This window comes from Tenrec ecaudatus, chromosome X (genome assembly GCF_050624435.1).
Source record: "Tenrec ecaudatus isolate mTenEca1 chromosome X, mTenEca1.hap1, whole genome shotgun sequence".
NCBI lineage: Eukaryota > Metazoa > Chordata > Mammalia > Afrosoricida > Tenrecidae > Tenrec > Tenrec ecaudatus.
Window position 1 is genome coordinate 11,965,169 of NC_134548.1, and position 27,533 is coordinate 11,992,701.

Genomic DNA, 27,533 nt, shown 5'->3' on the forward strand with positions numbered 1-27,533 from the left:
TATTGACTAGGTTGGAAAATTTCAGGAATAAGAACGGCCATTGGTCCTTCTAAGAATCTTCTCTGACTGGTTAAAAATCTATTGGCTTTTTCTTGTACCACAGCTGCAGTTTTGAATTCATGTTCTCAGTCCTATGTCCAAAGGGTATGTAACTGATTCCTTCCTCCTCCCAAGACCTTTAGTTCCCCTTCAGCTAGGGGGTTTCAATCTGGGGTGTTGCAGCGTCCTCTTGTAGGCGTCCTTTGCAGGTGGTGTGGTGGTTCTAGTGCTCGTCTGTAACCAAAAGGCCAGTGTTTGGAGCTGGCCAGCTGCTGTGGGTGAAGCAAACAAGTTGGCTACCGTAACGGGTCTGCTTCCTTAATTAGTACCTTCTCGGAAACCGAGTGGGACAGTTCTGCTTTCTCCCACAAGGGCCACCGTGAGCAATGGCTACTCTTCAAGATAAAGCTTGTGTCACTTTCAGGAAATTTGGGTCCGTGCTCCTGAATCTGCCTTGTTAGAAGCCTGGGGCAAAAATCATGTCTAACATCAGTTTATGATTCTAACAGAGTAGGCTACCCACCTTCCAACTGCCTGCAGAGACTAGCGATTTCATGTGCTTTGCAGAGTGAAATACCTACCCCTTTTAGTGTGGCATGTTTCCTTGTGTGTGACAGTTCTCTTTCCTGTCAGGACAAGCCAAGTTGTGCCTTTGGGGCTGCAGGTTGGGCAGCAGTCTGCATGTGTGCGCAGGAGGAGTGGGGGGTGGCCGAACAAGGTCCCTGTCTGCCAGCTGGCTATGAACTGCGTAGGTTAAAAAACAAAACTGCATCAAGGTTTTAAAAGCGGCATTTATTGATCGAAAATAAATATGTTGATAAGCTCTTGGTAGCATGGAATCCACATCATTTTTTAATGACCTTGAAGTACTTGAAGACTCCTTAATGCTTCTGCCATTTATTTTGTGTGTGCTTTTAACAACCACCACATTCAAATGGGGGTGACTTTTAAACATTTTACTGGGGGACTGGGGGTGAGGGGAATTCTTCCTTCAGCAGCTCTCCAGCTTTGGGAAAGAGGCGGAGAAAACACACAAGCATGGTGTACGTGGAACACTTAGTACGCCTAACTGGTGATGGGACACAACAGTGTGCATGTGGCCTGAATGCTGGTCACAATGACGAGCTTAATCCAGCCCAGCGGTGTGTACAGGTGAAAATGTGTAAACAGTGAAGACACCTTTAAATACATGTGTGTATGTATAAAAGTTGACGCCGAAACAAGGACTGCTTTAAAAACTGCAGGGCCCACTAATGCCATTCGCCCTCATTCAACACTTGTGGAGGAAAGGTGTGTATTTGTAGCTAGCTGGCTTCTGAGAACTAGGCAGTGCGGGAAAGGAGAACATTTTGCAGCGCTTCTAAGTGGAGGAAAGCAAAGGGGAGCAATAGGAACGTGGCTTAAACCAGCACAGGTCTATCTGGACTTGAAAACAATGGCTTCCGCAGGACTTGGTGAAGAGAGCAAAACCCACTCTGTGGATCCTATGAAGAATGCCTGACCAGTGAACACTTCCATGTTATTGTGGGGAGCTCAAAACCATCTTAAACGACTACACGATGATGATCCCCAAAGAATTCACACCCCAGCAGTCAAATACACCTGGGCTTTGCCTCGTTTTTTCTTTAAAGTGTCTGTGTTTGGGGGTGTGTAGGGGGTTGTGCTGGCTCCATCCAGGTGTGTCTGCCTGGAGGCCTGAGTGAACCCCGCCACGGCTCTGAAGTCATTTCCAATGTTCTGTGTTCCTTTGCGGTTTTAAGGTGGGTAGCTTCCAATAGGGATCTTTGGTATAAACTTGTGTTAGAAACGTTTCAAAATTGAGTTTAATTGGATACAGGACATGTTGATTCCCTTGTCTCGTACTGAGTTGCTGCCCTAGTCTTGGTTCCAGAAAACCAGCTTTTAATTTATAATTGACCAGTTTCCTTGGTCCAATATGGTAGTGACTTACATGCAGACTGCCCGTTTGATTGTATATGTATATAGATGTGTCCTTTTTGTATGTACATAAATTTAAAGAGAAACTGACTTTAAAAGCTACTTTTTTTCTGTGCCATTGTAATTCATAATGAAGTCCCTTGACTTATGCCTTAACCAAAGTTCCCTTTAAAAGAAAAACAAAAACTTGTATAGGCCTGAAAGCAGCAGCTCAGCAAAACAGTTAATACTGACACAACATCATCTGACACCATTAGCTAACATGGATGTGAGAGGCAGTGAACATCTACAGTGTGTGAAATGCCACAAGGGAGTCACCAACAAAGGAGGAGAGTTATGTCAGTCCAATTTCTTCAAGGACACTACGTGGGGTTTCCGCTTCCTGTGGGAGGAAAACGTGAGACTCTGGTAAGCATATCCAGGAGCCCAGAGAATGGGACCCCATGCACCGGGCCAGGCTGTGTTCATTTCAGGCAGCAAGGAAGCAAGTGGAGACCAGTCCTGTGCCTGAGCGCGAGCAGCAGCAGCAGCAGGGAGCCGTTAGTGCTAGCTGGTAGTCATTAAGGGGACCCCAAATCGCCAGGCCTCCACAGGGTCCTTCAGCAGGCCCTCATTTAAACCCATCTGAGCAAGTGCTGGCGTGCCAAGGGCAGGTGCTGTACCCAAACCAAATCAAACCCACTGGAAACTAAGGCAGTCCCTCGTACTGAGCTAGACCAGCGATAGGATCCCTACGGGTTAAAATTCATGCCCTCTCCTCCAAATAGAAATCTAAGGGGGTTGGAAAAACTCCCCATAGGACTCAACCCCCCTGCCCCTCCCACTGGTCTTGGGGGGTGTCACATGCAGTTTTCAAAATGCCTGTAACTCCTCCATTGAGTTCCAGTGTCTTGCAGCAGCAAGGTTTAAGGAGCAGCCACCTTCCCAGTTCCACCAACTGCCGCGTCCACAAAACAAGCTGTGGGACAAAGCCCCAGCCTGGTTTTGCATTTCAAAAAAGACAAGTCTATTTAGCTGGTGGACTTGGCATGTTACACAAGAAAGTACCTGGTGGGTTCAGCTATTAGGGCCAGTCACTTTGGGAATCAAAAGGCATGCTACGTTTGGAGAGAGGATTGGAGGATTTTATAGTAGCCAGTACCAAACACACTTACTTTTGCATCCTAGTCGTCGTGCAGCACAAAGCAAGAAAAGAAAACTGGTATTAACCCATACATCCCTAGAATGTCGCATTCCACGGCATGTAACAGCTCTAGTCCAGGGGTGCCACAAAGCCCATGGAGGCACCCCACTCTCCTATTGCAGTTTCCTCGCCACCTTTGTGGAGTCCCCTGTAAATAATCAACTGTACAGTACTTACCTCCGGAACTGGCAGACTTAAGAGGCAGCTGTTCAAGGGTTGCACGCTTGGAGAGGAAATACAGGCCCCATAAGGTGTTAACGTTCTCGTGCTGCATTGATATGTCTATGTGCTTGCAAAGTGGCTTTTGTGACAAGAGATGTATGTTCAGACTTCTGACAGGATGGTCGAAATCTGTGGATGTTTTCATGCCAAACAAGGTGAGCCTGAATCAAATCTGCCTGATGTAACCCTATATGGGGGCTTAAAACAAACCGAAAACCAGTGGCAGAAAAGAACGTAATGAGACAGACACAGGAGACATAAAAGTGGAAAAGGCGGGAAGATGCGGCAGTGTTACAGATTGAGACTGAAGACACAGGAGCCAGATGTAATGAGAGCCCTGCTTGGACAAGCGTTAGGAACTCGGCTTCCTTCTGCTGAGCATGGATACATCCTGATGTTTTGCGATGCCATGCTGTGCAGTGTAGGGGCCGTGACTCCGGGCAGGCAGAGGCGGCTTCATGCCTTTTTCTAGGCCTAGTTTCCTCAGAACGTTTTGAAAGAATGCCTAAAGATTCTATAAGCCAATCTCATTTTAATGATGAGCCTCCAAACCCGAATATACTCGGAGAAAGCTATTGAGTCCCATAGATATTAAAGGATTCTAGAAAATGTGTATTTAAAATATTAAATATCTCTCTTTGGAACCTCATACAATCTTTAAAATATCCACTATAGGATACATACATTGAATTCCACCACTAACAGCAGTAAGCATGGTTTCTTGGTGCCTATTCAGTAATCTGTCGTGAACAATTTTCCATTGTCTCACCCCACCAAAGATCGACTGTTTCTAGTGTCTGGCCAGCATCTGTCTCTGCAGTTGACAAGGTAAGCACGGCCTGCCTTGTGCTGACTTTCTCCTCTAGTGAGCTTCATCTGTTGCACCCCCGATGAAAGCAAACAGAACAGTTCACTGTAGATTACTAGGCAGACACAAGGACGGCCGGGCTTACCTTGTTTACTGAGTACCGCACCCTGGCAACAGTCTTGGCTTGTCCCGTTCAAACTCATGCCCCTAGTCCTCCCGGAGCTGGTCCGGTTTTCCCTAGGTATTCACGGTCTGAAATTTTGGACAGCTTTCGTTGCAGAGAATCGTGTTACTTATGGAATATGCATTATTTAAAAGAAAAGGCCTAGTTTCAGAGACTCATTTACGCATTTCACTCTTGGGAGACTTGCCCAAATAATGCGCTGGAGTCTTTTACAGAGTGTGTGTATTTCTAATTCATGGGGAATGATGCCTTTGCCACATGGCCACCCTGCAAGTGTAGCTTGAAATTACCTAGAAAAACCAAAATGGCAAATGACATTATTCTAAGCAAGAGATGGAGAAGAAAAAAAGTCATTCACATGAGACAAAATGCATGCAACACTTTTATTTTCAACATGCCAAGGCAGCTCTGTCCGAGTCTACGAACTGAAAGGTGGCCGCGTATACAGAGAACAAAGCAGCAACATGCTACAGCTCAGCACACGGCGTCCAAAGCACACAGGCAGGAGACAATGGCTATCTATGCAGCATTAACCCCCAGGCCTAGGGTAGACAGACAGCCTGGCAAGGGGATGGAGGAAAAAAAAAAACATGGAAATGAAAAAGAGCAATGATTCCCCACGTCCCATGTCCGGGGCAGCTCTGCTCTGTACTGGGTCATCAGATGTGGGGCAGTTGGGCTAGAAGTGCCTGTACTCAGGCCTTGTCCTCCGCTAGGTCAAACACGCCCCCTCTTGCCTCCCAGGTTTGAGCACTTTGTAGATCAGGGGTCAGGGTCAGTAAGCTTGAGGCAGAAGAGCCAATCCTGTCCCTCCCAACCATTTAAAACTTTGAGAGCCACAAACAAATTTTTGCAAATAAATGAAATCCATCCCCAGTATCTGAATAAAATCCTTTAAACTTTTTCAATTTTACTTTAGAGCCAAATGTGCATACACAAAGGGCTGCATAGGGCGCAAGAACCGCAGTGTGCCGACCCCTGTTCTAGACAGGTGAATGTATGGATGAATGAACGAATGAGTTGTTTGATACTCTGCCTTGAATTGCCAGTGTGCTGCATATTTTATTCTGCAGAAACAAAATAATCTTTGATAATAAAAGTTTTCATATTCTAAAATAGAAACCAATTAAAGGAGGTGTTATGCATTTAAATGAAGACTTGAACATTTTTACAAAACTATACCTAATGAAATATAGGTATTCAGGTATTTAACCGGAATGTTTTTGCAACCTGTAGTAGTGTGTTGAAGGGTTCCTTGCAGCTACTGGGGATGACACTCTCAAGGGATTGTAAAGCTTGGCCTTAGTAGACAGCATAGATGGGACATGGTTTAAATACTGTGTGTCCTGGGACAGACTTACTTAGCCCTCTGGTTATTACTTCCACATACACTTATTTGTGATATGTTAGGGCACATGAGCTCATACAGGACGCAACGTGACAGGAGACACTGTTGGTGGCATTGGGAAGTGTATCCCCATTTGAAGACCAAAGCTTACTAACATAAGAGTTCGTTCCAGCTGTATTCTCTTTGGCAAAACCGCTTTAAAGATTGCAAGGTGTTCCTCTTAGAAGATCAATCGTAGATGGCTCAATAGTGATAGCATGCGTTTACATTTAAGATGAAGTATTCCTCCAAACATTCAAAGCGCTTATTTTTTCCAAGAAGAAATTAAATCACAGGTGGAGTAGGCAGAAGCTAAACCAAGGCAACATAAAGAATTAAACTAAAATAGAAGAGGGAGAGCAAAGGGGGTGGGGGAAATTACAAGGGGAAACGTTCTACAACTACTGTAACAAGATAATCAGCATCACCAAGCTGAGGGCATTTTCTATTTCCTCTGTGAAACTCTGCATACTCGATGAGGAGTCATTTAGTACACAGGGACATTAAAATATTCATGACGTGGCTACAAAAGAAATGCACATATTCTTACACAGAATACAAATGGAAACAATAAGTTTTCTAGAACCTTTAGTGCACAGCATAGAGAACTTGGTTAGTTAAAGCTTCAAGTTTTTGTTCTTGGTCTTATGGCTGAATGTTTCATTTCTTAACACTGTCCAAGAGGTCATTTTTTTAGAACGTGGCCATTACCGTAATATGTAATCATAGTCATGACCCAAGGGGACCTAACTCAAACTCACTGTCCTACTCTTAATGTTGCTGTGGAGCAGAGTAGAACTGCCTCTGGGTTTCTGAGACTAACTCCCTTTACAGGCGGAGCACAAAGCCTCATCCTCCCTGGATCGGCTACAGCAGCGGTTCTCATCCTGTGGATTGAGGCCCCTTTGGGGAGTCGAATGACCCTTTCACAGGGGTCGCCCGATTCATGACAGTAGCAAAATGACAGTGTTGAAGTAGCAATGCAAATAATGTGATGGTTGGGGAGTCATCACAACCTGAGGAACTATTAAAGGGTCATAGCATTAGGAAGGTTGAGAACCACTGGACTAGAGGTTTCGAACTGCTGACCTTGCAGTTAGTAGCCAACTCACTGGATTTACTCTTAAGACATTGAGAAGACGGTCAGAGTGAGCTCTCTGGGCAATACTGAGCCAAGGGACACCCTCCCTACCAGGGTTTGGAGCATCAGGACATGACTACGAAAAGTAAAGGACTTTGCGCCCTGCAAGGAAATCCTCTCATAGGAGGGGCCATAAACTCCTGAAGAAAACATTTCGAAAGCTGTCACCTAGCTGACATTTTAAGCCACAATGGAGGATTTGAACTGTTAACCCAGCAATTTAAAAAAGCAAGCAAGCTGACAGAACAACTTTGAGACTGAGGACATCAAAATAAAAATTTTAACTCTCTTCAAAAGTGATTTTAAATTACTCTCTCAACACACTTGGTAATGTCCATCCTTAAAAATTTAATCTAGAAAGACAGTCGTGTACCTGAGATGAGGTTGGAGCTGACCTCTAGTGTCCACAGATTTAAGAGACTCCCTGTCCCCCCTGAAATTACAGGCAAAACTATGTCTACTTTTTCCTGAGGACTCAAGACCTTTCAGTCTCTAAAAGGGACTGTAATGCTTACCACCAAAGGGTTTGTGGTTCCATTAAGTTACACCTAACATATTTAAAAGGCATCAAGTTCTGTTTTGAAAGTATTCTCATTTTTTGACTTATTCCACATGAAAATTTGTAATGTTAAACTGCAAAGTCATGTAACACCCAATAAAATAAGAAACAGGCTTAAACTTATGGAACCAATTAGGTACAAAATATATGAGCAAAGCTAGGTGTTTCGACCCTCAATGAATTAGTAAACATTTTAAAGAGATATTTGCCCTTGTTCCCTCCTACTCAGAAGAGAATTATAGTGGAATGCATCAGTAGGTTAGAATGTATTAAGGGAAAAACAAACAACTCTCTAACACGTCACAGTCTTATAAAAACCTTTCGATTTCAGAAAGTATTAGTGAGTTACAGGATTTAATAAGTAATACATTTTGGCTAGTGAACCCCTCAACCCATTTCAATAGTCTCTGTAGGAAAAAATAAATGATAAATCCCAAAGATGGGTCATGATTAGAGCAAAATTCTCTTGTGAAAATAGCAGCTTAATGAAATAACTGCAACTATCCCTTGGGATTTAACATAATTAGACTGCTCAGGTAATGTTAAAATATGAAATGTAACGAGAGTAATTAGCACCTGGGTGCATGCCCTTCCACGTTGCGATGCACGTCAGTGCTCCAGTGCAGACTCTACTCAGGGAAGCCCTGGGGTCGGGAGTGACCTCTGCCGAATGGCAGATACCCAGAAAGCATTAAAGTCAGCACTGGTCACCAAGAAGGCTCATTCCTCAAGCCAAGTCACAGGGTGGCCTATGCCATTTCCAACCACCCCAAGTGCCAGCATGAGTGAAAAAGTGATGTGAACACTCTCCCACCCACTGGTGCTTGCTATGGTATTCCAGACAGAGAACCAGAGGCGTTGAACTCCGTCAAGTGGCCCTCCCCCTGAGGTCTCGTACAACTCTGAGTCTACTTCGTCTTAATCACTTTAATCCCATCACACCGCGTTGACCCAACTATGGACAGTTTCTTCCCCTGATGGGAGAAAGGGGAAGGGCAGGGCAACTCTCAGGAGGGCTGAGGGGGGCAGTTCCCCTCAAAGTAGACGCCTGATGAGTACAAGCGTTCAGACAGGAGCAGTTCTCCTCGTGCCTAAGGACCTGTCCCTCAGCTGGAGAAGGAACGGGTCTCAAATGTGACAACCCCTGGATACCTGCACCAATTCTCTGACAGAATTTAAGAGACAGAAAAGGCTGCAAGATAGTTACCATCCATTGTGAAGATTACCTGGCTTTGGTGGGGAAACATCCTATATACCATATATACTCGAGTATAAACCGACTTATCAGTCAAGGCACCTAATTTTACCACAAAAACCTGCATTAAAAATGTGCTGAAAAACTCAGCTTATACACGAGTATATACAGTATGTATTTTTTAAACTGATGAAAACTCACTGAAATGCAAAAGTCCACAGAAACAAATGTAGTCTAGCAATTTTATACTGCTGTAGCATGCTTCACCTCTATTCCCAATTCAGGGAATGCCAGACCTGAAAGAATTCCATACCCCAAACCCACCAAAAATTTGCCTTCATGTCTTTTCAACACTCGAGACTGGTTTTTACCTAAACGATGAACCCATAATTAAGTCAATGTCAGCATTTCTCTCACATAAAAGGGATCCACATATGTAACACTAGTGGCTTTGGAGAGACAGAAAACAACAACAAATAGAATTTGTTGAGAATTCGGGTGGCTGTGAGGAAAGTCTGTCCTGGCACCCCCCAGAAGACCTTTCGGTGAGAATCAGGCCCCTATTGATTCCTGGGAGCGTGCTCAACTATCCCCCGCCAAGCTGTGCATTTCTAAAGACACTAAAGTGCCCGTAGTTTGGATGGCATGGGAATGAAGAATGATAACAGAAAAAAAACACTTTAATATAGTTATATTACACAAATATAAGCCACAAGTTGGCCTTAGTATAGATTCTTCAGATGGCTATATTGAACATAACGAGGCTACACTGATTATTTCCAAGCTGGAGGGGCCTTCACTCCTGGGCAAGCCTTTTTGCTCACCAGGAGCTGAGTGGTTCCTGGTTAAGTCTCCTCTCCACTCCCGAGTTGTCCCCCTTGTTCCTGCCTCCATCTCCTCCGGATTACTTAGTTCTCAAAGCTGAGAACATCACTCTCTCGACTTCCCTCCTACAACTAATGGGGCAGCCCCACCCCCAGCTTTACCCCAAGGTCACCTATGGACAGCAGAGAAGAGTCTTCTTGCCCGAGGCCAAGCCTTTTGATCCCTCTCTCCCCCCTTTCCCTCAAGCCTTCTCCCACTAGCCTCTCCCCTCGTGTCCACAAGCAGGGCACTGGTAGGTCTCCTCCACCCTAAAACTAGCCTTCCTCAGCCCACCACAGAAAGGACTAGCTGTCATGGGGACTGTCGGATGACAAATCTAGCAGCGAGTGAACGGTTGACTGGTTCTCAAATCCTCTCTGGCTTCCTAAGAAAAGGCTATGAGGAAACGATCACTGTAAAACTAGTGGGACATTCACCAGATCGGGCTTCTGATTCAAAAGTCAAGCCACTTGGGAAGCTACAGTAAAAACTGGTGAGGTTGCAATTATCAAAGGGCTTGAAGCTTATTAAAAGGAGACTTCTGTTACCAATCATGGAGCGCTAAACCTGGGTGAGAATGAACTTCAGAAGTCAGCCAAGGGCTTCCAGTGGTACTGAATCTATGCTGGAAAACCCCAGGAGCAGCCCTCTTTCTCGTACCCAATGTGGCAGAAGGAAAAAAAAATCTCCATTAGTAAAAAGTACATGTAATTCTAATTTGAAGTGTCTGCTCTCCTCCAGTTTGGGGCATAAAGGCACTTCCTCGATTCCTCAGGCCTATAATACAGGGGTCTCCTTCTGATTGCCCCTCCAGAATTGGGTCATGGAGGCAAAGTCAGTTGCTCAACCCTATTCCTTGTGTTGAAGGAAAGGGACAGCAGAGAACCAAAGAGCTAGCACTGGATAAAGAGTCCAAGCCCCCCACATTGCAGGGCGCTTTTCCATCTCCAGGCTCCTCGGCGGCAGTCTTTCTTTCTCAATGTTGGGAAGTACTAAGACCCATGGATTTTATTTTTATTTTTTTACATTAAGGAGCAATGAATGGCAAGAGCAATATGGCCACTCCAGATGGTGAGTTAAAATGGCCAAGAGCAGACAGACTAGCACTACATCTGTGCTAGAACTTTACTTGTAAATGCGACTCTAAATGGAATTTCTGGGGCAACCCAAAATTCATTCACACAACAGCATAAATCCATTAAAAAAGTTTTAAAAAGGGGGTCGGGGCGAACCCTTCCAGAAGCTATTCTGTTGCTTGTGAATATCTTACCAGATCCTTCCTCACTTGCTCCATAGGCCTTGGCTATCTTTCCACCCCTGCATTTCATTTTAATTGCAAGAGAAAATCATTTTTCTTAAAGCACGAACTGGTAACTCTCCTGTAGGGTGAGTGAATCACTTGGCCTGGTCTTCCCATGTGGACCATGGAAGGAAATGCCCTCACTTCAAATGACCTGAATTGAATCAGGGTATTCAGAACATATATGATTTCTTGGAATCCAAGCACTGCAAATACTTTACAACTCTATTGTTTTTTAGGAAGTGAAGTTTTTAAGGCTAAAGTTAAAAGCGAAAAATCTAATTGAGTCCATTCCAACTCAATGAGCCCCTGTAGGAGAGAGTCGAACTGCCAAGAGAGTTTGTTAGACTCATCGTTAAGGTAGCAGAAGCCACTAGCGGACTCCAGCCGTGGTTAAGCCGAGTCCTTAACCACCACACCAAGGGAGTTCCTTAAAGAAAGTCAATATATGCAAATTAAGGTTCTTTAAATGATTTTTCCTCTAAGAAAACTATGAAATCCCTAAAATCCCACACCCTATGGGGTTTTGGGAAAATCCAAAGGAAAGTTTTGGGACAGCCTCCAGGGGTGACCGGATGGCCATCCGGGAATACACGGGACTAGCTTGGTTTGGTGTTTGCTATAGATTAGGTCCTACAGTCAGGACCAGCCCACCTGTCATTGGCTGTCAAATGCCAGGGGGGCTCTGGCCGCCAGTCACAGGCTCCTAACCCAGCAGGGGCCGCTCTTGCCTCTCCTGTTTCTGTATTTTGGGTTATCTTGCAGCCAACTCCCTACGGTCTGCACAACACACCACGATGTCCACAGATGCGGGTGGAAACTAGAGTCCATGGTGTTAGGGAGAACACAAAGGTCCTCAGCCTCCTACCATTGGCAGAAATTTCTCTGGTGAAAGGGGTCGGGCCTATGCATTTTAGAATGTTGAGCAATCACCTTGGTCTGCTCATGAGATGCTAGTAGAAGCACTCGTGCCAGTCCCCTTGGGACAACCAAAAATGTCCCCCCAAAACCACTCATTGCTACTGAGTCAATGCTGACTCAAAGCACCCCTACAGGGTAAGGTAGGACTGCCCCTATGGGGTTTCCCAGACTCTTTAAGGAGTTAGAAAGCCTGGTCTTTCTCCCATGGAGTGGCTGGTGGTATTAAACGGCTGAACATGTGGTTAGCAGAGGCTTTCTAGACTATACAAGAAGAAAGGAGACTGTGTACTCTTTAATAAACTTTAGTTTGTGTGTATATACTAAGTTTTGATATAAAAATATATTACTATAAATTCTAATGTATTTTAAAATGACTGATTTACAGTTATACTGAATATTTTCAGCTATACCCTTTTCTTATAAATAGCCCAGAGCAGCAAGAGCTGGCTGAAATTACGTTAGCGATGGAACAGCAGAAACAAAAATTCTCGAAATTCTACCAGATCAAGGGGGAAAAAAGCTCAAAATCAGAGTGCAAAATACTATATATATGCGAGTATAAGCTGGTCCGCATATCAGCTGAGGCACCTAATTTTACCACAAAAAAACTACATTAAAAAATGTGCTGAGAAAACTCAGCTTATACACAAGTATATACGGTAATTGCAATCTGAAAACCAGTGACTAAGGACAAAGTGAAAGGCAAGATTTGTTGGGCCTTAAAAATGTTTATTTTTATTTCATGCACCAATGAATGTTGCCATCCAAGAACTCGCTTGTCCAGATAATTTTAAACAGCAAACTCCAATCAAGTTTACCTACAAATTATTGACATGTGCTCAAATTCACTACCATCAAGTCAATTCTGACTCATAGCAACCCTTCAGGATCAGAGTAGACCTGTGCCTGTGGGTTTTTGAGACTATAACTCTTTCTGGGAGTAGAGAGCCTCGTCTTTCTTCCCAGGAGCAGCTGATGATTTCAACCTGCTGACCTTGTGGTTAACAGTCCAGCATGTGACCCATTATGCCAAAGTCTTTTAAACTTTTAACCCAATTTAGAAGAAAAAGGTTTCAGCTTAAACGTTTTCTCAGGAAGGAGAAGAGCTTTTCCTAGGAGGACAAGCCTAGAAGGATTATAAAATACCATGTACTGTTAAATGGCATTATTGTACTTATTTGAACACTGTCAAGTGTTTTTTATTTAATAACTTCAGATATTCTAGAGTTTGATTTGCATACCCAAATACTCTAAATCAGTCAGATATAACTTGGGAGAGGAAAAAAAGACTTCACGTTAAAAATTTCATGTCCTGAGTTAAAGTAACGTTATAAAAGCTTCATGTTTTATAAGACATCACTTTTTTTCCTCCTAACATTCTTACCTTTCTATCTGAGTGGCACCCCTCACAGATCTACTATATGCCTCAGAGAGCCACCATCCCCCAGATCTGGGCCAGACCCTGGACCCCAGAACCCCACACCCAGGCAGTGGCAGAGACCTCCAGCACTGCTTCTCTACAGAGTGCCACTTGCTAGAGCAGGCAGGTTACCAGCTGCAAACCCGAGGGACAGCTCCATGGAGTGCTTCCATCATCTCCAAGTAGAAGCAAATCCATGAGTTCATTGCTTGCTTTTGGTACCTCACGGGTTTTCACTTCACAATGGACCTTGGTGAGAAACAGTACCAACAGCAAGCAGCGGACAGGGGGGACCCTCCCCAAGGCCTGAGCATGGCTGTTAGTCTAAGGGGAGGGGTCGCTCCATCCCAAAGCCACACCAGCATGCGCCCGCTGCTGCACGGTCAGTGTGTGAGCCTCACAGACAGGCAAGGGCTGGGCATCATTTCACGTGCAACAGTCCTGGCATAACACCCCAGGTGATCCATGCCACGCAAACGGGAAATTTAGTAGTTACCAATAAATGGGCTGTGGGCCCAAGAGACTAATGTCTTAGATTGCTCTTTATCATAAGATATCCTCAGACAAACCTCCCCATTCTTCATTCTGGCTCTATAAAATTAAGGAGCAGAGAAAAGCTGGTCAGTGCCCGACTTCACAAAGACAACGCACCTAGATGCCCTCTCATGATTATGTGTGTACTTGTGACGCCAACTTCCATCACCCTAGCCACTCAGAAACCATCGAAGTTGCAGATACATCATTTAAGTGGTGATGGGAAACACTAGTCCAAGTATGGCTAAGAGTATCATTTTGTTCTGCTTAGCATACTTCAAGGAATCCTAGTGGCACAGTGGTTAAGCACTTGGCCACGAGCGGAAAGGTCAGCAGCTCGACCTTTTTCCAAGGGAGACAGATCTGCATTGGGAGAGCTGGCCAGCTTGAAGGCAAGATGGGGCAGTTCTCCTCTGTCCTGTCGAGTCACTAGGAGGTGGAATCTACTCAGAGGCAATGGGTTGGGGTTTTACTATGTCGCAGTTTAAATGCATAAGATCAATCTTGTACCAGTGGCCTAGTCTTAAAATCCTACAATGAAAAATTGAATATGGACCAATTTCTGGGCTTTAGCCCCTAAATCTGATTATATATTCATGAAACACATACCAAAAGGACTAAGCACACAGCTCAGGAAAGGTCAAAGTAAAATTAAAACGGCATCTTTACTACTTAATCACAAGGCGTGCTGATATTTCATTAGTTATTATTATCATAAACCTTCAGGTGATTTCTCATTTGGGAGTATACTATGCTGACAGAAATCTACCTGACCCACTGACCACCTGTGCTGATCACTTAGAAAAGGCAGTACGACTCAAACAAACTACCTGAGGTTGATATAAATTAGGCAAAAGGGGAAACTATGATGTTTGTAACGAAGGCAGTGTTGGAAGGATAGAAATGTGTTTTATAAAATAAAAATAATAAAATCAAAATCATTTTGTAATGCCATGAACCTTTAAGCCAACACAAACAGCTTCACTAAAAAGTCAAATTCATCTTTGGCCTGATCAGAAATAATCGCTTCAAGTACAATACTGACACTAAATAGAAAGCTGGGATTTGTGAACAGCTAAATTAAAACTAGTTAGAACTTCTAGTACAAATTTAAGACTGCCTTTGGTGCTATCTCTACAGCTATAAGAAATGACATAATTGTAGAGGCAAAATCATTTCATGACAGGCTAAATGTTATCATACCTCAATTTATAAGACACCCCCATCCCCAGAAGAAGGAGGCTTCGAAAAGTTCCATTATTTTTTTCTTTGCATTTTTCATGAACTATTTGAAGCCCTCTGGGATACAGGCATTTTGAGAATGCTAACCAGAAATTATTTTTATAATATTACTTCTATCTATGTAGCTCACTTTTCAAAAATCTAACTTGGACCATGAAAATGTAAAAAGAAGCGGTATCAATCTTAGGCTAATGGACTCTGATCACTACATGGTGAGTCCTTGTACAGAGATACACAGAAGTTGGGATATTCCCCCCGCCCCCCACCATCCCCCCAAACATCCCAATTTCTCTAAAACAAACACAGGTACAAGGGGTGGGGGTTGAGCACTCACAACCTTGAAGGCTAGCAGGTCTGGGCCTGGACCCCTTCTACTGGCAGTTGCTAAGTAGGTGGCCTCAGGCCATTGACTGCAGCCTCAGCAGCTAACCTTTCTTCACCGGTTCAAGAGTAGCCACGATCCTTTCTTGGCTACCCTTAGGGTTAGCACACGGTGCTCGAGGCAGAGGGGGCTGGAGTGCATGTATGCGCTCAATGGCTAAGCTCTGTTTTTGTGGTAAATTCTTGTGGAATGCCTTTTCTCAGCTTATTCCCTTTTATCATTTTGCACAAACTATTCAAATCCTCTCACAGAACCATGATCCCAGGACCCTGACAGAACATGGTCAGGGCCTGTTAGCTCTCCTTCCGGCCCTGGCTATAGGCTCAGGTTGCTGAGCACAGGAACAGAGGAATGAATCAGAAGGCTTGCAGCCCAGGGGCTTGCAGCCACCTTTTGCCCCCCTCAAGGCAGAATGAGGAAAAGATGGCTCACCCTGACCACTAGATACAAACCTAGTGAAAATGTTCTCACAAAAGCTAGAATTTGGTTTGTATATAAATCATTGTAAAGGTAGCCACCGGACAATCATTGGGAGAAAGCTCCTTCTACAGGGACCTATAATTTAAAATCATTGTTTTAAAAAAAATGGTGGAGGGGGTTGGGGGCTGTTATATGGAACCTTACACATCCTGTTTCTCTGCACACTCCTATTTTTTCTGATTAAAGACAGAAAACTACTTCCAAAAAGAAGGCAGTATACCATTACTGAACACTGTGATTCAAGATTCATTAGCATGAATCTTCTCTGATGATGGACCAGGGATGGGCAGGGCCTTGTGGATGAGTATAAGAAGAAAACGTGCCAAAAGCGATTGTGGTGATGACTTAATGACTGAATTGTATAGTGCGAATGGCATGCCAATAAAACTGAACCAAAGTGACACCTTGTCATTGGATCTCCTTTTTGACCCAATGTATATTTGTTCCACATTGTGATATTTTCTGCTATCTTTTCTAGTGAGGGTTTTCTCTGTTTAATTCCGTGATTGTTATTGTTACAGGGTCATTGCTGTGTCTGAATTTTGTATGTTTTCCTGCATAGAAAATCTATGTAGGTAAATCTAGAGACAGTCACTGGATTATTTGCTTCCTACGCACACGGCAGGGGAGGCTGGTGGCGAACAGGGCGCTGGCAACAAGGAGCACAAGGAAGAAAAAATATGCTAACACTGATTGTGGTCATGATTATACAGTTCTTCTGAACAGGAATGAACTAATGAACTGTATGCCACATGCATCATATATGTCAGTAAAACTGCTGGGGGGAAAATAAACAGCAGAATCCTAATCAAAAGGAACAAAATCTCCAATTATCATGGACTCCAGACTTTCTGGAGCCACAGGGACTGGATGAACCCCTGAAACTATTGCCCTGAGATCATCTTTAACCCTTACACCAAGCATATCCCCTGCAGCTGTCTTAAAACCAAACAACAGCCCAACGAAGAAAAGTGGCTGTCTTGAGCCTTCTGCTCTTTTCAGAATTATCCATGTGGGATTAAACTGACACCAGCAACACCAAATATTTGATAGGCACCTTAGGGTACAGTGAGGTGGGGTAAATGGGAGGAACACCCCAGAAAAGGAGGGTGATCAGAGCTATAGCTTAAAAATGCTTCCCTGTCATTGAATTTTACATGTGAACATTGCTGAACTGGTGTATGCTTTGCTGTGTATACTCTCAACACTAAAGGAAGGTAATACGTGAAAGGAAGACAGTATTTCCAACTTTAAAAAAACTTCAATAGGGAGATAAGACATATAAATATGGCCCTATAATAACTTTCTATCCCCTAGTACATTACTTAATATACGTTCTAAGGCAAATTCACTTTGTCACATTATAAAATCTACAGTAATTTCCCAGTAGCACTGAAACAAAAAAAAAATCCAGGTCAGTTACTGGTGCCCTAACATTCACCTCCAAACTTTTAAAACACTTTAAAAAGGTGACTTGACACACATTTAAAGGCAAATGCAATGGAAATAATGAAGCTCGGGAAATATCAGGATTTGATCAATAGTTTGTAATAGGTAACCCCACCCCACCTCCCCCCCCAAAAAACAGAGTAATAGAGCCACGGTGGCATAGGGGACTAATAACCACAAGGTCTGCTGTTCGAAACCATGAGGTACTCCAAGGGAGAAAGATGAGGCTTTCTACTCCCAAAATGAGTTCCATTCTCAGAAACCCACAGGTGGCAGGGCAGTTCTACTCTGTCCCACAGGTCACGATGAGGAAAGCCTCCATGGTGGTGAGAGTGAGTGAGCGATTGAAGACAGAGTAGGATTGCCTCCTCAGGTTTCCAAGGCTGTGAATCTTTGGGGGGAGCATACTGCCACCTCTTTCTCCCACTCAGTGGTTGGTCGGTTCTAACCACCCACCTTCTTGTTAGCAGCTGAGTGTTTACTGATCAACTGCACCTCCCCGACTCATACGCTACAATACTTAAATATAAAAGTGATATACAAAAGGCACAAATATGAAAAATTCCTAATTCCTGACACTGCTTTTGGGATAGGTTTGGCAAAGTCTGATTAGTGAGAATGGCACTGTAAGCAAGGCAGTGTTTGAAAGCCATTTTCCAAGCAGAGTACGTTTGCAGCAAAGCTAGCACATCTGACGGTCTCCAGAGCCTCAAACAGGATCTGTTTGCAATCAAATTATCCAGGCCAGGCAGAATCTAGCCCACCCCGATCCCGGAAGGAGCGGGCTAGCAGAGGGCATCAGAGCTGCAGAGCAAAGCTGGCCCATCTCAGGCATTTGAATTCTGTGCTGTCAGGACAAGATCATTAAATGACAGCATACACGTTGAATGTATATGTGCAGTGGGTGGTGCCATCTCGGCAGTCCCCACAACTAACTCAAGAGCAGCCTCCCTCCCCCTTTCCAATGAAAGTTATGGTAGGGGGAGGGGGTGCACAGAGATTAGCAATCTGTTCATTCCATTCCCTTAAAATACATTTCCTTTCAAACAAAAATTCTAAAACAATAAACAAACCAAAAAAACCCCTTAGATTTAAAGTCTCCCTTAATATAGGAAGGAAGAGCAAAATGATATAGAGCAAGGAGGAACAAAATAAGTAGGCACTACAAAACAAGTTTCAGTGCTTCTGAAAGATGGACCTGTCATCAGGCAAAATTATTCCACACTTCTTACATGCATCGTTACATTTATGTATGAACGCATGTCAACATCTATGCAATCTACTTGTTTACCACTTACCTGAATGAAAACACACGGTGCTCGTATTTAATAACCCCCCTTCTCATGCTATGAACTTTCTATATAGTAAAAACCACAAGTCGCTGCAGCATTAATTCGACTGGGTACTTGTACTGAGGTTTCCTACTGTTTTTAGGAAAAGGTAGCATTGGTTATGAAATTCCCAATGTCAGAAATCACAGGTACCTGAGCACCAAATCCATAATGACACCAGGTTGACTGTGATCCTTGGGGGGATGGGGCTCTAGATTAGCTCTGGAGCAGAACAAAGAGACTGAAGGTGCCTTGTTATTTAAGATCACGTACTTGACTAGAGGTGCACTTACTGGACAGCAGGTGAACATGTGAACCAATCTGGAATTAAAATGCTATCATCTCAGTTATCTTAAGGAAGTCTAAATAAAAAATCCAAGTCATGTATCAGAAGAGCCATACTGACAGGCCATCTCCAAAAAGAACCCTCTGCTCCCAGGTAATGCAGCTGATGTGATTGGTTGCACATTGTAAGAAATACACTTCCTGTGGGCACTACGTGCCAAGCATGCCTCGGGGTCAGGTCTGAGGCTGGAAGAAATGACTGAGGTTTCCCTAGCTCGACTAGACCGGGCTGGTGCCAAGATCAGAGAATGACTAAGTCACTTACCTCCTGCAGGAGATCTGCCTGCTCAATTGCTTTAAGGACATTTTTCTTGGATGTTTCCTGAACTTCGCCACCCAAGAGAAACTCATCCAAAATGAAATAGGCCTTCTCAAAGTTGAAGATGATGTCAAGTTCACACACCTGGAAAGCCAAAAAGAAGTACTACTCCAGTAGGCAGATGTGAGCAACTCTCCCCCACTCTGAGGCCAATGCTGTCTGAACTGACGAATGAAGTCAACTCTTAGAACACGGCAAGCTTGCCCCCGCCCCCAACATGTTTTAGGCAGAGTCCGTTACCAATTGCACATCCTTGCAAACCCAGCACTTCCAAGCTAGGTAGGGACTGACTCGCTCCCATCCTGGGCACCACCATCCTTTTCTACTCTTAAAGTCTGCTCCTGCAATACATTTTCCCGGGGAGTGAGCATGTGACTGCAACTCAAATCTGAAGGTTAGCCTACAGGAATGTTTTGGTACATGACTCCTTTCCATCTCCCAATGTGAAATCACATTCTCTTCATCTCAATTTGACGAGGAGGATGTGCAGGTCATTCCGTTTGGGCACTGACCAGACAGGCATGCTGACAAGAAGCTGCTTTCACTCAAATCAAAGCTACTTTCAACTGGTTAGAATCCCCCAATGGAATAATTGTAAAGCAGAAAAGGCTTTTAAAATTTTTAGATATTAAAACACACACACACACACAACAGCATTTAATTAAAAACAAGACCAAGAAAAAGAAAAAAAACTCACACTGCCAAAGTACTTGTCAAGCAGTTCCACATAACGATGAATTATTTCCAGGGTGATTAGCTCATTGTCCTGATCCTCAATTGCGCAGCAAAAATACAGGCTGGCGTATCTGTAGGACAGGATCGTGGAAAAGAGTGTGAGCTTAACCAGGTTTTCTAACTAGATTTCCTAAGCTGTTGTGAAAGTGCCCACGCTCAAACAGCAGATTTCTTCCTCATCAACAGGGCAGACTCTTTTCCTCCTCCATCTCAAGTTGCACGTGCCATTAAGAGAATTCTGAAAAGGATAAGCAAGCAAAATTTTTAAAGAGAGAGCGTGGGGGGGAGGGGGGGGAGGAGAACCAATCTCATGATACAGAAACAATAGCTTCTTTCACTCTTCTTTCTTCCAGGCTCCTTCCCGTAACTCTTCTTACAATGCAGCTTTTCCTGGCATGTTATTTCATTAAAACAAAATACGAAATTCAAGATAGGTAAATCTATAGACAATAACTGGATGAATGGTTCCTTGGGGGTGTGGCAGGGAAGGGTGGGGGAAATGGGAAGCTAATAATGATAAGCACAAGCGTGAAGAGAATGAAGAAAATGTTCTCAAACCGATTGTACAATTCTTCTTGATGTAACGGAACTACTCAGTGTTATGATATGTGAAGTATATGCCAATAAAACTGTTAAAACAAAAACAACATGTCACGGGAGGGGGGGGGGGAACAAGGTGGGGGCATTCAAACCCAGGTAAGCAGAGAGGAAAAGAAGGTTGATGCTGTTTCATTTGCACAAAAGTCCTACAGTGTATGTAGTGACGAATGGTCAGTGACAAAACCTACATGCCAGCAGCCACACCAAGGAGGAGCCAGCCACGGAAGCCCTGTGTACCTTCTAGGAGCCCTAGGGGGTTACAAGTTGGGCTGCGAACTGCACGGTCTGCAGTTCAAAACCACCAGCCTCCCCTCAGGAGCAAGATAGAGCCTTTCTATTCCTGTAAAGAGATGGTCTCGGAAAATCACCGATAGGGTCACTGTGAGTCGGTGAGTTTGATTGTTTTTGTCATTGTTGTTATTCAACCCAGTGCAAACACTACCCTCACTCCTCCTCAGCAGCGCCTCCCCATAACCAACACATAGCACTTCCACGCAGAACCATTCAGAAACACGAAGAAGATTTATCAGGACTGATATGTCTACTGTCTACGTAGGAATATTTAAAAAAAATAGAAAGCCCATAACACTATTTGAATGTTTCCTTCCATTCAGAATTGGAAATAAAAGGCATCCAACTAAGGAATTCTTCAGTGTGGTAAGAACACGTTCCTTTCTGGAACTCAGGAGGGGAAGGAAACAGACCCATCCTACTAACAAGGGCTTTGAACTGGTTCAGCCTGGGGGCTGAGGGAGACAAGGGCAGCACAGACGCTGCAAAGCAACCAAATCGTGTTAGGCATTGAGCTGAGCAGGCCACAGGCAAGAGTCCCCCTCAAAGATGGCAGTCCATGGTGCCACTCTGAATGTGTCAGCTGCTATCTTTGGGGGCAGGGCCCCCCTGCCTGTGTGTCCTGCTCAGGTCAAAGTCCCATCAGCCTTGGAAGAGATCTGGTGGCTACGCAGTGCCTATGCTGCCCTTGTGGCTGCCAGCCACGACTGAACCGTTGTAAAGGGGTTCGACATTCAAGGCGCGCTCACTAAGGTGAGGCACCAAGTGTTAGTGGAGGAGTTTTGCAGGGTTTTGGCATTTTAGTTCCCTGAGAGAAGAGCATTATTGTTTGTGTTGACAGGAGGCCGAAGCTGGAACAACTGCCCAGGCTAAGTGGGAGGGGCAGAAGTTTGACTCCAGAGCCCGAGGTATTTCTTAACTAGACTGTAGCCAAGAACAATGCTGAAGTAATGCTGCACCTGGCACAAAATTAAAGCAGGCTTAAAGCAGTAGCTTGAGAGCTTTGAAGAGGGAGCGAAATTAAAATTGTCATTCCCATTTAGTAAGAGATTATGGAGAACCTAGCGTCTACTCCCTATTTTTAGGAGTGGTTTTAAAAAATTCAATAAGGAGCTCAATTTGTTCAAGTGTCTATTTGTAAAACTAAACCTGAACCTGAAGTAAAACGAATAGTGGACTAGTAAGGAAAAAAGGTCTGGGTATTTTTAGTGCAGTGGATTAAGCATACTCCAATGACTGGCACTCGGAGGACAGCTGAAAGTGTCTATTCTTATATTCAAAACACATGACTTCCCCGCAGTCAGCGAAGTATCAGCTGACTGTTGGTGAATGTAGTGAAACTGTTCTCAATACCAACTGGTGCGTCGTTCGAAATCCTTCTGTTAGTAAAGCAAATCAATACAGCACTCTTCGACGAATTCTCCAGCTGGTAATTTAGAGGTGCAGGCATTTATTAAATGAGTTTTAAATGACTAAGCCCCTTCCGTAAAATACTGCACAAAACAGGAACCCCAAACGCATAGTAGGTGCTACTTCCATGGGATCTTTCAGAGCATTTCTTTGAGAGAGAAAACTAAAGGCAAGAACGGCTTGTTCCAAATTACTATGAAGGAATCGTGGTACCAATTGGGACTAGAACTCAGGTCTCCAGACTTTCAGCTTCTGCTTTCAACTACACTGTTATCTATCTTGACTCTTTCCCCCCGGGGGCTGGGGGAGGAGGGCAGTGCGCTGAGGGCTTCCTGTCAGCGATACTCAGGATGATGCCTGTGGATGCGGCAGCCTGTCCACCACATAAAGGTCACTTGCTGACAGGAACAGTGAAAGTGCTGGGTCCAAATTCCCGAGTTAAATGGCAAGTCTCTTGCTTAAAAGGTCTTCTCTTACAGCTGGACTGTAGAAATCAAGTCATCTGCTTCTAAAAACAACACAATTTTCCCTGAAGTAAGCGAGATGAGGTCTTAGGCACAAAACAGAGGGTGGAGGGTTGGGGGAAAGGGTTCAGACTCTCACTTTTTGTATGGGATTTCTATCTTGATCAAGCTGCGTTACTTAAGGTTTATATTTAAATCCTCCTTTTGTTTGCAGGAATGGCATGCAGGTATCCGTAGGGTTAGCTTACCATTTAGACTTAGGAGCGTTTGAAAAGAAAGAGCAGTAGCCTGATTTGGGGCGGGCTGGGTGACAAGAAATACCAAGGATGATGCTTTCTCGTCCTGTTGGCAGCTTCAAGAGCCGGTTTTCTCCAGCCGCTGGATTCCTGATTCAGGGGCTGCTTCCCTTGCTGGTACTTTCCTCCTCCACACGGGGGACTCCTTCCCCTAGCTATAAATAGGCTTAAGCCCCTCACACTTTCTTAACCCTACGGGTCCCACTCCTGTCTAGAGGAGGGGTGGTTCCCACCTCTGCTCCTTTCCTTCACAACAAAGCACCCCAAAATAGACTCCACTTGCTCTTTCAATCTCTCCACCTCTTCACACTCCATGCTATTACATCGGGAGTTCTGCCTCTCCTCCACTTGAAGCTGCTCTGACGAGAGGCCTTTTGGGAAATGCCCGCTGTACAAGCTACTGGGTTCTTGCTTCATCTTAAGGGAACCTGCGCTGGCACTTAGCACTGAAGCCCTCAGTTGTGACACTCCCTTCCTTTCCCAAGCACACATGGCCTCCAGTCGCACCCACTGCCACTTCAGTGCCGATCTAATTCTTCAGGCCTAAGTGTCCCCCCACACCCACGGCTTAAATGTCAACACCCACCACCCCCTCATCAAACTAGGTATCACCCAAGGGAAGTCACACGGACATCCCAAAGTCCATTTCTGTCGAAAAATAAGCTACATGTCTCCCCCTACCCCAGTGCACTGCTCTCCCAAGTCAGTCATGTGGCTGTGGTCCCACTTCTAGGAGTGGTGGCTGTGGGTTAGCAAGTCAAGTCTGCCCAGTCCTCGCTCCTTTCCACCTGCTCTGACGGAGGCCATTGTCCTAGTTGAGGAAGTCACCATAATACAGTTTCCTAAGGGAGCTCTCGGCTTACAGCCTGGCCCTCATCCTGTTTTAATATTACAGTGATCTTTTCAGAAATGCAAATCTAATCTTCTTTCATCCTTATTTAAAGCCTTTGCCTACAGGCTTAAGCCTTTGGAGGTCTCCCCCATGTAAGTCTCTAACTGGCATATGACCTTGAAATTCTTCCAAATTCTCATTTTCTTTAGATGGAGGTTTGCTCAACAGCGGTGGTTTTCAAACACCGGAACTTTCTCTGGTGGAGGAGGCAGAGGTCCAGAAAGAGGGGGGGAACAAGATCTCCACAAAGGATTTCATAAGAGCAGGGCCACTTCCTCTTGTGTTATTTACTACGGTTCTACTATGGTGGGGGCTCAAAGAATACAGGCTCTCTTGATTAGGTTCTTCTAAAATTACCCCCCCCCCACCGAGGACTTTTTTCTGATGTTTCTCAACGAGTACAAAATCAAACACTGGACACAGAAAATTCCATCTTACTGTTGGATGAGAAATTGATAAAATGTCACCCACTGTCCTCCCCCAGCCTCCATTTTGTCCCACCCCCACAAGAAGCCCATCCGTCCATCCTTCCGTAGAGAGAACACGAAGTGGCCTTCTCTTCACCCCTTGCTGTGTTCCACACTGTTCATCTGCACACCGCCCAGACACCAGACAACTGTGGTACAGAAATGTACATCTTAAACTCAGTAAACTAATCACAAGGCAACAGAAAATGGGGGAGAAAGTACACATTAATGCATTACACCACACCCAAAGGTTCTGTAAAAGATTTTTTTTCTTCCAACCTGCTAGCTCAGAACAATCTTGAGAAATTTAATTTACAGAAATAAAACATTTCAATACTAAGGAATCTACTGCTTTCCAAATATTTCAGATGACATACATTAAAATACTGACCCTATTTAGCTAATCATAAGTATTTATGCCTCCAATTACAGTTTTTAGATCCCATTACCCTCCCAGCGTTTATGCTTGAAGCCGGACTGATTCATCACATACAAAGCTTAGGCTTAGACCTCTTGTATCTCAATCTATTATTAATCATTACTTAGAAATGTCATCTCTTAAAAGTCTGCAATTGTTCACATTCGAAATGATCTACCATTTGATTGTTAGTTCAACTTCCTGATAGGCAAAAATCATACCTTTTGTAAACAATCTTCAGATCCCGCCATTCAAGAAAGCTGCACATTTTAGGTTTCCGTGCCAAAACCGTTTGAACAAGTTCCCTTGTGATCTTTTTCTTCTCTTTGTCTGAGAGTGGAACATACCATTTCTGCAGACGAAGCTTTCCCTGACGACTGAAAAGCAGCATAAACTGCATCTGGTGAGATAAATAAAGCTAAGATTACATGCAACACAACACTTTGAATCAACAGAGTTAAAGGTGACAATGACACATTTGCTTGTTTGTTTGTTTTTTTAGAAAAGCTGGGAGGCGCGGGCTGTTTAAGTGAGTGATTAGTAGCCATCAACATTTCCCTGCCAATTAAAATAGCAGAAGGCTCTGATATGAAGCTCTTCCTACTACATGCAAGCCTCCCTACCCCATGCCGCCCTGGTTCCAATCAAGTCCGGAAAGCAGTGCCTCGGAAAAGAAAAAAACCTGTTCAGATGGAGTGAATTTCCTGAAGAAAAAGAAAAGGAACTCTTGTGATTTGAAATACTATTTTCTACTTGAGCTGAACGCCCGTCCACACTTTCTGCGCTTCAAAGAACTGTAGACAACACATGATCCGAGGTCATTGGAAGCAAAGAGAAGAGCTACTCTTTTTCAACCTGAGGCCATTCTAGTTCTAAGCAGAATTCCTTGTAGACAAGGCTGCGTGGCGTAGCATGTTCTCTTCGGGTCATGCTAGCCTGCTTTAAGCAAAATTGAAAATTCAAGAGTGTTAATTTTAAAAATTCTGAATACACGGATTTCTAAAGATCTGGTCTCACCTCCAGTTTTTAAAAACCTAATATAAATATATAGTCAATAAAGAATGAAATTAATGTCCTATTATGAAAGGAACATAAGCCCTCTCAAAGAGTCACGCACGATCAAAAACGAAATTCTTCACTTAAAAACCACCCAAAATAGAAGCCACAAAATGTGTGTGCTGAGTTCTAGTGTATTTGAGACGTTTTGTGTATGGTTATTTGGAATCTCCAAATCAACAGATGTCGACTCATGCGGAAGTTTAATTTGTAAAGAATCCTCCTTGTAATTTAACTGGTCATCCACCTCAATGGGGAAGAGGGCCAAGGATCCTTCCAGCCAAGGCAATTTAAAGGTAGACTTCAGAGAGCCCCCCTCCCCCTTTTAACTCTTAAGACTTCCTTCAAACAATGCTACGGGGGAGAATATTTCAAAGCTGGTTTGTTTCTAACAGTCACCACCCCACCCTGAATATGAATCCGGGAAGGTAGAATTCACACACAACCAATTTGGAACAAAATGGGCCCTAAATATCCAACGTCGCCAAGAAATCATCGTCATTTCTTGCAATGACCAGAGATGCATCAACAAGAAAGGTACCTGGAAATCCATGACGCGGCAATTTAACTTTATTAAAGTTAAAACCGGCTTAAAGGCACAAACAAATTTGATCTCACGTCAAATCCTTCAGGGGCATAAAATATTCCAGTATCGTTCAGATACTCAAATGTGCCCCCACTATACACCCCTCTTAAAAAAACCCCAAATCCTGCCTAGAGCGACATTCTGAGACACGGGCCAGCAACGCATCTACTAGACTACAAGGAATGCAACCATTACCATAACTTGGAAAAGGATGGACTCTATTCCTCGAGCCGGGCATCCAGGAAAGGTGGGGGGTTTTGCTAGGGAACCCAGGATGTGCTCAAGGATGCGCTCTGCGGCGGGCTGGTATCCGCCCTGCTACTTTACAGGACAAATAAATAATTGACGCTCCCTAAAATAAAAGATCCGTTAATCTGCTATGAAACCCGGTCGCCAGGCATAAGTATCCCTTGCCTCCCGTTAGAAATCTGGGCTTGGATTTTTGCCGCAAATCACAGGGCACCGAAATTCCTCGAGGTTGGTATTAAAAACAATGGGCTCCGCCGCGGAGCGGGCTCGGGGCCAGCGTTCCTTGGGTCCGGGCGTCGCCGACGCCCCTCTTCCGGGCCACCCCTCTATAGGCTGACTGCACCGGGGCCGAGGCACGGGGCAGACAATAGCAACGGCTGCCGCACAGGGGGCGCCAGGGGTCCTGGGCCGCCACCGCCCCGGGCCGCGGCCCCTCCCCAAAACGCCCCGCAAAACTTGAGACGATCTCCGCACCACAGGTGCCACGGGGCCGGCGCCGACCCCCGAAGCCCCAGCAGCGGACGCCGGGAAGTGAGTTGCGGGGCGCGGTGCCGGAGTGGCCGCCGGGCGAGCGCGGGATGAGCTCGCCGCCGGGGCACACGCGGGGCGGTGGGGGGCGCGCCCTGTCCTCCCCGGCCCCGACCTCCGTTGGTCCCCCCACTTCCGCAGGACTTACTGCGGCCGCCGGGGTCGGGCGCGGGAGCGGCGGTGCTCGGTCGGCAGTGGCAGCGACTAAGGGGAAACCCCTGTCGTCGCGGTGAGGAGCAGCAGCCGTGTTGCCGATGGGAGGGGACCAGCTGAGAGAAAAACTGGCTCTGGCGGTGAA

The 27,533-nt window shown here is 44.7% G+C and overlaps 1 protein-coding gene across 6 annotated transcripts; it reads right to left on the reverse strand.

Moving 5' to 3' along the window:
- Positions 1 to 812: 812 nt before the first annotated feature.
- On the reverse strand, positions 813 to 27,533 carry AP1S2 (adaptor related protein complex 1 subunit sigma 2). Of its 6 annotated transcripts, none has more exons than XR_012781204.1 (6): positions 27,384 to 27,533; positions 25,038 to 25,216; positions 19,941 to 20,049; positions 19,190 to 19,327; positions 13,658 to 13,752; positions 813 to 2,359 (listed from the first exon to the last, which is right to left on the reverse strand). XR_012781204.1 is itself a non-coding variant. In XM_075539562.1 (6 exons), the coding sequence occupies exons 2-6, from the start codon at positions 25,214 to 25,216 to the stop codon at positions 2,340 to 2,342; spliced, it is 492 nt and encodes a 163-aa protein (XP_075395677.1). In that variant the 5' UTR covers positions 27,384 to 27,533; the 3' UTR covers positions 813 to 2,339. The 6 variants fall into 6 exon arrangements, 5 of the variants coding, with proteins under 5 accessions (XP_075395677.1, XP_075395678.1, XP_075395681.1 ...); XM_075539562.1 differs by lacking the exon at positions 13,658 to 13,752 and adding an exon at positions 3,338 to 3,383; XM_075539563.1 differs by lacking the exon at positions 13,658 to 13,752.